The sequence below is a fragment of the Natrix helvetica genome, assembly GCF_964273705.1.
Source record: "Natrix helvetica genome assembly, chromosome: 14".
In the NCBI taxonomy this organism is placed as follows: domain Eukaryota; kingdom Metazoa; phylum Chordata; class Lepidosauria; order Squamata; family Natricidae; genus Natrix; species Natrix helvetica.
The window spans coordinates 9,357,606-9,369,784 of record NC_138564.1 but is presented as its reverse complement, the minus strand read 5'-3'; the positions used below and the strand labels follow the sequence as shown (position 1 = coordinate 9,369,784).

Here is a 12,179-nt window from a genome sequence, read left to right as displayed (position 1 = left end):
CAGCATTTTGATCGCTGACTTCAGCCAAAAGTGTATTTTCTATAACCATCAGTTTCAAGGTTGTCCGGGAAGGTAATGAAAACTTTGGTTTGATTTGCCCAAGGACAGACAATGTATAACTCGGGGGGAAATAACATGGTCAGCTGCGTGGAGAAGATAAAATGAATAGTAAGGGAAGTTGGGCTTAGTGACTGATGGGCTCTTCTGCAATTGTTCCCCTCCACCTGTGGCCTAAAAGCCACACATTCGTGCAAAGACACACCTGGGGTCAAATGATGTCATTTCCAACTGTCCCGTTCAGACGCAATTTAGAAGCGTCGAAATAGGACCGTGCATTCCAACGTCACCTACACGACATAGCTCCTCCTTTGAGCTGCTTTGTCAGGCCTGGGAGCCATCTTTTACAGTGGGCCTTCAGGCATGCCACATTTTCTACTGTGGGACAATGGGAGGGGGAGATACCTATCGTCCAAATAACATTCCTTTCTCAGAGAACTTTCACTTGGGTGGGGGGAAAAACCTGGAAACTTTCAGAGTCGGGTTTTCCCCGATGTGCCAACATGGCATCTCTAATAAAAGTGGGACTTTGGGGAAACTCGAGCCTCGGAGTTTTCTTTTGTTGGGGATGTTACTTGGCACCCTGGCATCCTTCTCTACAATCAGGTGGGATCCAGGGCATGGAGATTTCAGGGTGAGCAAGAACAGGTCCCATAATAATAATAATAAATAATAATAAATATTTATTTCTTAGCCGCACCCTCTCCCGAAGGACTCGGGGCGGCGTACAATGAAACATATGAAATAAATATGTGGACAAAACAAACATATAACAGAGACATATACCGAGACATACACAAGGAGGAGGTCGGCTGATGAATAAAAAACAATTAGAATACAGTGATTAAAAAACCCCTAAATAATTAAATATAATTAAAATACCCAATTAAAAACCCGTCAGGAGCGATATGGTTAGATCAAAGTTGAGCCAGGCCAGCTACTTGGAATAGGTGGGTCTTAAGCTTAATACGAAGTTGGTGGCCATGCGAGCTGGTCCACCAACCCCAGGCCAACGACAGCTAGATGTGACACTTAACCACGATTAAATGCAGTACAGATCAAAAGTTGTTAGCGTAGTCCATTAGCCCCCCCCTCCTCCGAAAATGAAACAACCCACGACCCACTGCTGGTGATCACCGAGACCCTCATCCCAAAGCTCATTCTGTTTCACCCCCACTCGTCGCATGGACCTTACCTCGGAGGTTGGCTCCACTTCAATTTGAAGTACTGGATTTCCTTCTCGGCTTTTGAGGAAAAGAAAGACCACAAATTACAAACCGTCAATTGCCCCGAGTGATAGAAAACAGGTCCATCATCATCTGCAACTCCAGGATGGGTTTACATGATAACTCTAGGCCAGGGGTGTCCAAACTTGGGAACTTTAAGACTTGCTGGCTGGGGAATTCTAGGAGTTGAAGTCCACAAGTCTTAAAGTTCCCAAGTTTGGACACCCCTGCTCTAGGCTATTCTTTTAGTTTGTTAAGTTTCGGCGTAATCTTTTGCCTGAAAATAGCCCACTGGGCTTTGCAAACCCAGGAGTATGGTCAGCCAAGGATGACCTATCCATTAAACCACGGTTAACCGAACTGTGTGATGTATGAACCCATTCCAAAGGTTTTATTGCCTCACACCACTTTCTGACCTGACTCCCCCACTCAGTTTTCACAGTAGACATAGTTCAGCTCTTGATTGACAGAAGCCGAATAGCAACTTTCCAAGGGATAAATGGTTTGCAGTTTTCATCGCGAGGAACCCAGAAGATTATTCTCCTCTGACACCTTTCAACAGGCCAAGAGCTATTGCCAGAGCGGCTCGCGATATGAAGGGGGGAAAAACCCTCTTAAAGGCGAAAATAACGGTGCATTATCACGCATGTTGGAATACGGTTAATTGTGCTGAACAAACACCCAACAACACATCTGAAGTCCACTCAAAATCTCAATTGATTCAGAGATCAAATATTAATTTCTTGAGAGTTAGTTTGATGGATTGCCAGGCTGAATGCAAGTTTTGGCATATATCATTAGCAACCTCCAACGTCCACTAGGTTTCTGAAAAATGGCATGTACTGATCTGAAATTTGCTTTTTTTTTTTTTTCCTGGTCAGTTACACTACATAGTTAACGACATGAAAACAAATGAATCTATTTTTGAACAAATGCTTTGTGGAGAGTTGAGCAGAACATCAGTCGTATGAGAAATGGAGTTCGTTTGAAGGAAGGGCCATTTCAAGAACGGAGGTGGGGAGAGAGAGAAGAATGAGGGAGAAAGAGGGAGAGAAAGAAGGAGAGAGAAAATGAAAGTGAATGAGACAGAAAGAGAGAGAATGGGAATGAGAGACAGATAGAGAGAATGACAAAGAATGAGAATGAGAGAGAATGACAAAGAGAAAGAAAAAAGAATGGGAATCAGAGACTGAAAGAGAGAATGAGAAAGAGAGAGAACAAGAATGAGAGACAGAGAAAATGGCAAAGACAATGAGAGATAAAGAAAAGAGAATGAAACAGAAAAAGAAAAAATGGGAATGAGAGACAGAAAGAGAGAATGACAGAGAGAATGAGAGAGAAAGAGAGAATGAGAGACAGAGAACGAGAAAGAAAGAGAATGAGAATGACAGAGAGAGAGGGAGAACGAGAGAGAGAAGAAGAGAAAGAATAAGAGAAAGAGAATAAGAGAGAGAGAGAGAAAGAACATTTGAACACAGCTGACACTGGTCTAAGATGAAAAAAAGCTGAATGTTCCCCTTGGACCTTTGGCCAAAACAGCAACTCTCGTTCTGGTTCTTTGGCAGGCGTGCTCAAATGCTCTTTTTCCCTACGAGGGGAATGAGAGTTGAACCAGCGTGGAATATCTGGTGCCACTGAGTCGATTTTTCACACAAGTTTCTTTGATTGGCAGCTAATCTTCTACAGCCCAGGCTCTAGCGAATTACTTCGCCTTTCAGGAGGACGGGTTCAGCTTTAAGAGAGAGGTCACCTTCTAATGATCCCATTGCAAGAAGTGGATTTGGAGAGCTGGGGGAGAAGTGGGGCTGGGGGAGGCTACCGGGTATCTCAACCGGTGTGGGGGGCATTAATGGATCAAGAACTGGGTTCTTTCCCAGCTAAGTTTGCCAAATAGCCCCGTTTCATATCTTACTTCAAGAGAACTTAGATGGGGGTATTTTGGGGAGGGGGTTGGGGGGGAATGGTAGGATGAGGTAAAGGATGAAGCCAAGAAAAAATAGCATCTGGAAGCAGATCTACAGTAGGGCTTAAAGGTCAAGCTAGATGGAGGATGTAAGAAAGGCAGAAAAACTAAACATCTCCAGATGTAGAAGAGAGTAAAAGGTACACATACACAGCACATATGTGCTAGTCGTTCCCGACTCTAGGGGGTGGTGCTCATCTCCATTTCAAAGCCGAAGAGCCAGCGCTGTCCAAAGACGCCTCCGTGGTCATGTGGCCGGCATGACTCAACGCCAAAGGCGCACGGAACGCTGTGACCTTCCTACCAAAGGCGGTTCCTATTTTTCTACTTGCAGTTTTTTACCTGCTTTCCAACTGCCAGGTTGTCAGAAGCTGGGACGAGTCATGGGAACTCACTCCATTATGCGGCCCTAGGGGTTCGAACTGCCGAACTGCCGACCTTTCTGATCGACAAGCTCAGCGTCTTAACCACCGAGCCATCATGTCCTCTGAGCCACTGCATTTTATATAGAATATATAGGATATAGAATATGTATCCTATATATATTCTATAGATTCTATAGAGATAGATAGATAGATGATAGATAGATAGATAGATAGATAGATAGATAGATAGATAGATAGATAGATAGATAGATAGATAGATAGATGATAGATAGATAGATAGATAGATAGATAGATAGATAGATAGATAGATAGATAGATAGATAGATAGAATGGAGTAGAGTAGAATAAAACCAGAGTAGAGTAGAATAGAGTAGAGTAGAAATAAGGTAGAATAAGAATAGAGTAAAGTAGAGTAGAAATAGAGTAGATTAGAAAGAGTAGAGTAGAATACAAAATAGAGTAGAGTAACGTAGAGTAGAAAGAATAAGGTAGACTGAGGTAGAATAGGAATCGCATTGAATAGACTAGAATAGTATAGGATAGATAGGATTGAATAGAATAACAAGTGTTGGAAGGGACCTAGAGATCTTCTAGTCCAACCCCCTGCCCAAGAAGGAGACCCTGTACCATTCTGGACAAATGGGGGCCAAGAGGATTAGATTGGCATGGGGAAGGCATCTTTTCCTTCCCCGTTTCATGCTAGCCTCCTCTGACCTCCTCCGATGCTCTATGCAAAATGTTAATTTATGGAGGGATTCCAGAATGCAGATATGGAAAGATATGACCCAGAGTAAAATGGTCTGAGTAGGCATAGAAGATGAACCTCAGCCTGAATTTCATACAGGGGGTGTGGCAGCCAGGACAGCAAAGGGCTAACTTTTCTTCTTCTTTATTTATCTGTGAAACTTTTACGCCGCCTCTATCTCACCCTGGGCGTTCTTTTCGGACCGGCATTCACACAAGGCTTGTTATGGAATTTAAATGCAAATGGAACCTTTGCAGGCTATTTCAAACAGAAGGCAATTAATAGGATTGCCCTCCGCGGTTTCGATGATACTTTTCCCTCTGCCAGACTGACAGACAACTGTTGGAAGTGGCTGGGGGACCACCCCGGGGTTTGCGGGGAGGGGGTAGCATATGGTTCCTGTAGCTTCTTTGCGGTCTTTGGGGAAGGAGGGAAGGGAGCCGAAAACCGAACCAAGTGATGGAAGAAGCTGGCAGAGCTTCCGGGAAGAAAGATGGAGAGGAATGCATAAACGAAATGGGAATAGAAAGCCCACGATGATTCCTGGTTTTCCATGATTTTTTCCCCACTTTGCCAGAGTTTGCTTTCTCGCTTGCGTAAAGCTCTCGGAAGAGCGGTGGTTGCAAAAGAGAAAGCGTGAGTGAAGAAAGAAGGCAACGGAGGGTTTTTACTCGTGTGGAAACGGAGATTCTTCTTCAGTCTTCCCTGAATTCTTAAAGCAAAGGAAGGAGAGCGTGGGAGGGAGGGAGGGAGGGAGGGAGGGGGGGGGAGAGACCCAAGACTGGGCTGAGGGAGGAGCTCTGAGGACCAGGTTAAGGCTTGAGACACTCGGCAAGAGAAACGAGGCTGCCTCCTCCTTTATTATGAACACAATTCCTATCATTTCTCTTCTTTCTTCTTCTTCTCCTCATTTTCTCCTCCTCCTCCTCCGCCATCTTTATTATGAAAAATGTCTCATTTCTACTTCCTCTCCTTTGCTTCTCCTCCTCCTCCTCTATTATGAAAAATGTCCTTTTCCTCCTCTCCACAAGCCCCAGCCCATCTAGCACTGATGTTGTTACCTAGTTCGGTAAGGAGATGTCTGCAGGAAAACAATCCAGTTCGGAGAGCACCAAGGACCCAACAACCCTCCTGCTCTTCCTCTTCTTCTTCTCCTCCTCCTCCTCTTCTTCTCCTCCTCCTCTTCTTCTCCTCCTCCTCCTCTCCTCCTCCTCCTCCTCCTCCTCCATCTCTACTACTTGTTTTCTTCCCTTCCTCCTCCTCTTCTCCTCCTCCTCCTCCTCTTCCTCCTCCATCTCTACTACTTGTTCTTCTTCCCCTCCTCCTCCTCCTCTTCTTCTTCTCCTCCTCCTCCATCTCTACTACTTGTTTTCTTCCCATCCTCCTCCTCCTCCTCTTCTTCTTCTCCCCCCTCCTCCTCCTCTTCTTCTCCTCCTCCTCTTCCTCCTCCATCTCTACTACTTGTTCTTCTTCCCCTCCTCCTCCTCCTCTTCTTCTTCTCCTCCTCCATCTCTACTACTTGTTTTCTTCCCATCCTCCTCCTCCTCCTCCTCCTCCTCCTCCTCCTCTTCTTCTCCTCCTCCTCTCCCTCCTCCATCTCTACTACTTGTTCTTCTTCACCTCCTTCTCTTCTTCTTCTTCCTCTTTCTCTCCTTCTCCTTCTCCTCCTCTGTAAAGATTCTCAGTCATCCAGGTCATGGTTGTCCCAAAAGGTGCTTTTTCAGGAAGCAACTGGACTGGACTTGTTCATCCAAGAAGCTTCTTCAGCTCTAACAGGATAGTGGAGAATGGATTTATATTCCTTGCAGACAGCTGGTCCTTTGCATCCTTTTAGAAGGTTGGTGAACGACTAGTTTATCTGTGCCCTCAGGGTCACCTCCTCCTCCTCCTTCTTCCCCCTTTCCTCCCCCTTCTCCTCCGCCTTCTCCTTTTCCTCTTCTTCCTTCTCCGATGCAGCAAAATGAACTTTCAAGGAAGAAGGGAAGAAGAGAGAGAAGCAAGAAAGCCCAGAAGGGTCTTGGAAACTTCCTTGATGACGGATTTGTCCAAATGCCCGCAGAAGCAAAAACCAGCTTCAGCGAGAACGAGGCAGGAGAAGACGAGAGCGGTGGAGAAAGGAGCATTAATTTTTCAGCGCCCGGACGAGGTTTGGCAATTCGTCTCTAAGCCGCATGTTCAAACGGGAAAGGGCTCCTTTAATCTCTGATGTATGAACAGCTGCCATTCTCAGTTCTCTCGCTTTGCAGAAGTCAATTTACTCCAGCCTGAAAACCTGGGACAAGGCTGTCCCATGGAATTGATAAGGCAGTTGCTTCCCTGCGTCACGTCACGACCTTCTCCAACCTAGAAGAGATGCTTCTTGGCTTGCAAACTGCGAATTTTTGCTTTTTCTTCTGGGTTTTATTTTTCTTTACAGTTAGGGCGGACCTGTGGTTAGCAATTATAAATTAGGGCACATTATATGCAGAAAGAGAATACCAGAAGAGTTTTCTCTGTGTGTATATTTATATGTGCATAGGTCACAACAGTTATAATGATGGTTTCTCTCTCTCTCTCCCTTCCTCCCTCTCCCCTTTCTCCCTATTTTTCTCTCTGTTTTTTTCTCTCTCTCTCCCTCTTTCTCTCTCTCTCTTTCCTTCTCTCTCTCTCTCTCTCTTTTGTCACCATTCCTCTCTCTATTTCTCTCTCTCTTTCTGTTTTTTCTCCCTCTGTATCTCTTTTTGTTTCTCTCTCTCTCCCTCTCTTTCTATTTTTCTCACTCTGTTTTTTCTCCCTCTGTCTCTTTCTTTCTTTCTTTCTTTCTCTCTCCCTTTCCCACTTTTTCTTTCTCTCTCTCAAAGAAGAGGAGGAGTAAGAAGAGGAGGAGGAGAAGAAAAGTAGTAGTAATAGTAGCGGTGGTGGTGGAGGAGGAGGAGGAGGAGAAGGAAGAGGAGGAGGAGGAGAAAAGTAGTAGTAATAGTAGCGGTGGTGGTGGAAGAGGATGAGGATGAAAAGGAAGAGGAGGAGGAGGAGAAAAGGAGAACGAGAACGAGAACAAAAACAAGGAGGTTTCCTTTGTAATAAAGGAGGAACAGGAGAAGGAATTTCTAAAGATGGATTTGGACCACAGTTCCAAAGAGGAGGACAAACAGCGAGACACTTACATTGGGTCTGAATTCACTGGATGGAGGACGACTTGAGGTGCTTTGGTGGGTACCTCAGGCACAACGTCTGAAAAGCAAAAGAAACTCCGTTCAGAAAACAGCGAGCGACAGGACCCTCCCAGAAGGACCCTCCAGAAGTTCTTCAAACCCTCGGGAGAAATTCCGGGTGCTCTGTGTCTCCCAAGCCCATCACAGCCTTCCAGTTTAGACTGCTGAACTGGGAGAAGCATTTTTAAATTAAATGGGCCCCAGTCCATCCCGCAGAGAATCGCTGCCTCCGACTGGAGCTACGTTGGCAGATGGGTAAGAAAGAAGAAGCAGAATCCAACGGGAAAGCGAAAAAAGGAATCTCCAGGGAAGTCAACCTGGATGTGGAACAGTGGACATATTGGGAATTTTCAGAACAATTTCCTGTGTTTTCATGCAACGGCTCCAGGGAGACCAGCCTGGTTGCCGAATGCGATCAGAGATAATTTCCCCACCGGCTATTTTCCAGTCTCTTCTGAAGTCACCCAACCATCGTCCTGCCCAAATGATAATAATAAGCAGGATGGGTTTTTTTATCGCTTCGGCAATGGTTGGGTGTATTGGGAAGACAGTGGATAAAAACACAAACGGAGGGGAAATTAAATCCCCATCGGTCAATTGCAAAAGGCAGCTTGATTCGGAATGGCTTACATCCTGCGATGAGACCTTCCATGTTATTATGAAAATATACATCTGCCTATCTCAGAAGGCTCAATGTCGATAAAAATGCCAAATCCAGTCTAAACATCTGGCTGACTGTGCAACCAACCACAATTGTAATAATAACCAGAGCACAACCTGGTTTGATACTCCCCTTCACCCCTTTCCTGCATTCCAACTCTTCCTTCCTTCCTTCCTTCCTTCCTTCCTTCCTTCCTTCCTTCCTTCCTTCTTCCTTCTTTCTTTCTTTCTTTCTTTCTTCCTTCCTTCCTTTCCTTCTTTCTTCCTTCTTTCTTTCTTTCTTTCTTCCTTCCTTCCTTCCTTCCTTCCTTCCTTCCTTCCCTTCCTTCCTTTTCAAATTAACAGAGTTGGAAGGGAACTTATAGGTCATCTAGTCCAACGGCTCGTGTTTTCCATGGATAACCAACCTATCCCCTGGGTAGGTAAACCCTATCTGACTTTCTACCAGACCTTCTGGTTAGAACTCATCTCGTCATTGTCGGTGGCTACTCACCTGGAAAAATGAATTGCTGCTTGTACTTGTAATAGTGAGAAGCTGGAAGAGTGAAAACACAAATTAGGAGGAATAAGAGATGATCAGGGCTTCCATTACGAGTAGAACATAGAACACAGAATCGTAGGGCTGGGAGGGATCTCAGAGGTCTGTTAGTCCAGCCCTCTGCTCAAGGCAGGAGACCTTATACCATAAAGTGTATCTGTGGTGTAAGGGTAGGTATGGTATAAGGCAGTGGTGGGATTCAATTTTTTTTTTTTGAAGGATTCTGTAAAATCTCCAATGAGCCAAATGCTTAATTGTTTTTATAGATGCAAACTGGCAGAGTTTAGCTCCAGCAAATTGCTTGGTGGACATCTGGAATAACCGTCCAACTGGACAGCTGCTTGCAAATATTTCTGCATATATGCAGAAATATTTGCAGGCAAATGTCCAGATGTCCAGCTGATATGTGCTAAATATAATTAGATATTAAATATATTAAATATACATTTAAAAAAGCTCACTGTAAGCAAAACCCAAAGATTTTGAGAACAGCAACATTCCATCGGTTTGGTTCAGCCGTTTTTGGAGTCCTGTCCCTTGAGCATTTGAACAGGATTGCCTTAATTCCCGCAATGTGCGTAAGTCTGGTTGGGGAGCAGAGAATTTTTCTTTAAAAAAAAAAGTTTATCCAGTGCAAATGTTGAGAGTTGCCTGGAATCATCTGGGGGAGTTGCCAGCTCACTCAGAGGCATCAGAAGGACCCTGATTGGTTAAAAAAAAAAAAACTAGATCCTAGGTGTCAGGTATGAAAGACCAATTAAAGTGATTTCTTGCTACTCCTGCCTATACATAAGAATCTTCTCAACTAACTGTTAGGACCAGGGGTGCTATTCGCTTACCTTCCCTACCAGTTCGCAAATGTGAGCCCACATGTGCTGGCACTCGCTTTTGGCAAAAAAAAAAAAATATGGCCTAAATGGGATGCCATAGAGCCGGGGTGGGAGGGCGTGGCCACCCACGATTTCCGCCACCGGTTCCGGCGAACGGATCCAAACCAGTAGAATGCCACCTATGGTTAAGCCCCTATTTGGAGTTAGGTAAGGATCAACAGAATTCAAGGGAGGTTGGACTTAGCTCCTTTGTGGCTACGTAGGGATTCCAGGCTGATTCCTTTTTTGACTCCGCCCCTCGCCCCCTGATTCTGCCACTCCTCCCCGCTACGCTAGGTTCGCTGGCAAGAGCTGGCTGCTGCACCTAACCGTGACTGGGTGGTGACTGAATCCATCTCTATTTACCTGGCAGGTTGAACTGTTTTTGTTGCCGCGTGCACTGCGGGGAGGGGTGCAAGGGCGAAGGTGGCGTGGCGCTGGGTGGCAGGGGAGGAGCTGGTGAAGAAGGGGTGGAGGACGTCGTTGAGGAGGGATTGCTGCTGGAATCAGGCTGGTAGGGCACCGGAATGTGATCCTACGAGAGAAGGAAGAACAATCAAGTGAGCAGGTCTGAAGGTCTCCAGGTCGGGCTTCCGCGGAAGATCTACGGGTAGCCCTTGACTTGTGATTTCAGTTGGGATCAGAAATTGCATTGCTAATTTATAATAATATAACACTGCATTGCTAATAGTAATAATACGGCCTCGTAGACGACCCCCACTCTTGTCAAGGACCTAGGACTACTCGTCACAAACGATCTTAAGCCCCAGATCTCACTGTAACAGCCTTGCCAAAAAGGCATGAAGAGTTGTTAACCTAATTTTGCAAAGCTTCTTCTCCTGTAACATAGTACTGCTAACTAGGACGTACAAAACCTTTGCCAGACCAATTCTCGAATACAGCTCGTCGGCCTGGAATCCACACTGTTTATCAGACATGAATGCGATCGAGCGGGTCCAGAGGTATTTCACGAGACGAGTCCTCCACTCCTCTGCTCACAATAGAATCCCTTACGTCAACAGCCTCAAAAGTTTGGCCTTGGACAACGTGGAACTACGCCACCTACGGTCTGACCTAAGCGTAGTACAAAGTCCTACCTGTCAACGACTACTTCAGCTTCAACCACAATAATACACAGGCAAAAAATCGATACAAACTCAAAGTCAACCGTTCCAAACTCAATTGCAGAAAATACGACTTCAGCAACAGAGGGGTCAACGCCTGGAATGCTCTACCTGACTCCGTTGTTGCATCCTCAAACTCACACAGCTTCCACCTCAAACTGTCTAGCGTGGACCTCACCCCATTCCTAAGAGGTCCGTAAAGGGGGCGTGCATAAACGCACCAGTCTGCCTTCCGTCCCTGTCCTACTGTCCCCATTCATTTGTACTCATTTCCTTTGTTCATGCCCATGTTTAAACTTATATCTGTTATCTTGTGCATGTTTGACAAACTAAATAAAGAAATAAAAAGGAAGGTGGTTGTTCTCTACCAGGAGGCTAAAAGGGTGGGAGCAGTTCTCACTTCCGGTTGTAGGATGTTCCACAGTGCTGGGGTCACAGGGGAGAAGGCTCTTCGCCTTGACCCTGCTGGTCTGAATTACCAGGGTCTGCAGGGGACCCCTTCTGCTGGAACAAGTGAGGCAGGCTAGTGCTAAGTTTTTAATTTGTTGAGCCAGAGTAAAATCAACAGGCAAACTAACAGGCCCATCAACCCCAGAATGATCGGATCTCATTGGCAAATGCTCCTCTTTATTAACAACCTAGCCTTTGTAGCTGGGGGCGTAATGTAAGGCCAAGATCGGTCGTCTTCCCCCTTTCAAAAGGGTCCCGTTAACAGGTGGGTTTATATTTTATTCATTGAGCTTTAAGGGTAGTAGCCTTATTCATTCTCATTCATGTTACTGGGGATGCTGGCGTCATTAACTTTTTATTGGGATTGCCCACCTCCTGGAAGGAGCGGCTTTTCCAGCTCTGTGTGAGCCTTTCTGCAAAAAGGCTCCAAAGCAAAATGCAAGAGGGAGGGAAGGAGGGAGAGGGGGAAAGGAGGGAGGGAGAGAGAGGATAAAGACAGAGAGAGAGAGAAAGAGGGGGGAAACAGAGAGAATGATAGAGAGAAAGAGAGAAGAGAAAGAGAGACTGGGAGAAAAAACAAAGAGAGAGAAAGAGGGGGAAGCAGAGAGAATGATAGAGAAAGAGAGAGAGAATGGGGGAACAGAGAGAATGATAGAGAGAAAGAGAGAGAAGAGAGAGAGAGAAAGGGGGAGAGGGAGGGAAAGAGAGAGACAGAGGGGGAGGCGTTTCATGATCAGGTGTGACAGACGGGAGCTTTGTGCCAGGCTGCACCTCCTGAACGCAGCTCTCTGAACGCTACCGCCCGCCAACTGTTGGATAACACCGTGGCGAATAAGAGTTCCTAACGCTGGCCAAGAGTGCCCAGGAGTTGGCACAAGACGAGGGGAACTTCAAATTAATTAGGGGGATGGGGAGGTACTCTTAGGCTGGTCTCCATCTGTATCTCTCTTCTCTTAACAGAGCCGCTTCC

At 45.7% G+C, this 12,179-nt stretch overlaps 1 protein-coding gene across 1 annotated transcript in view; it reads right to left on the bottom strand.

Annotated features, from left to right (window-relative positions):
• Positions 1-12,179, bottom strand: part of KSR2 (kinase suppressor of ras 2) — a gene marked incomplete at its 3' end in the record, with an annotated part of 130,036 nt that overhangs the window by 40,548 nt on the left and 77,309 nt on the right. Inside the window, exons 10-13 of the mRNA XM_081966893.1 lie at positions 10,002-10,170; positions 8,722-8,763; positions 7,521-7,587; positions 1,253-1,301 (exon numbers count right to left, since the gene is read on the bottom strand). Coding sequence (XP_081823019.1) covers positions 1,253-1,301; positions 7,521-7,587; positions 8,722-8,763; positions 10,002-10,170 — 327 coding nt within the window. The remainder of the gene's footprint in view (positions 1-1,252; positions 1,302-7,520; positions 7,588-8,721; positions 8,764-10,001; positions 10,171-12,179) is intronic.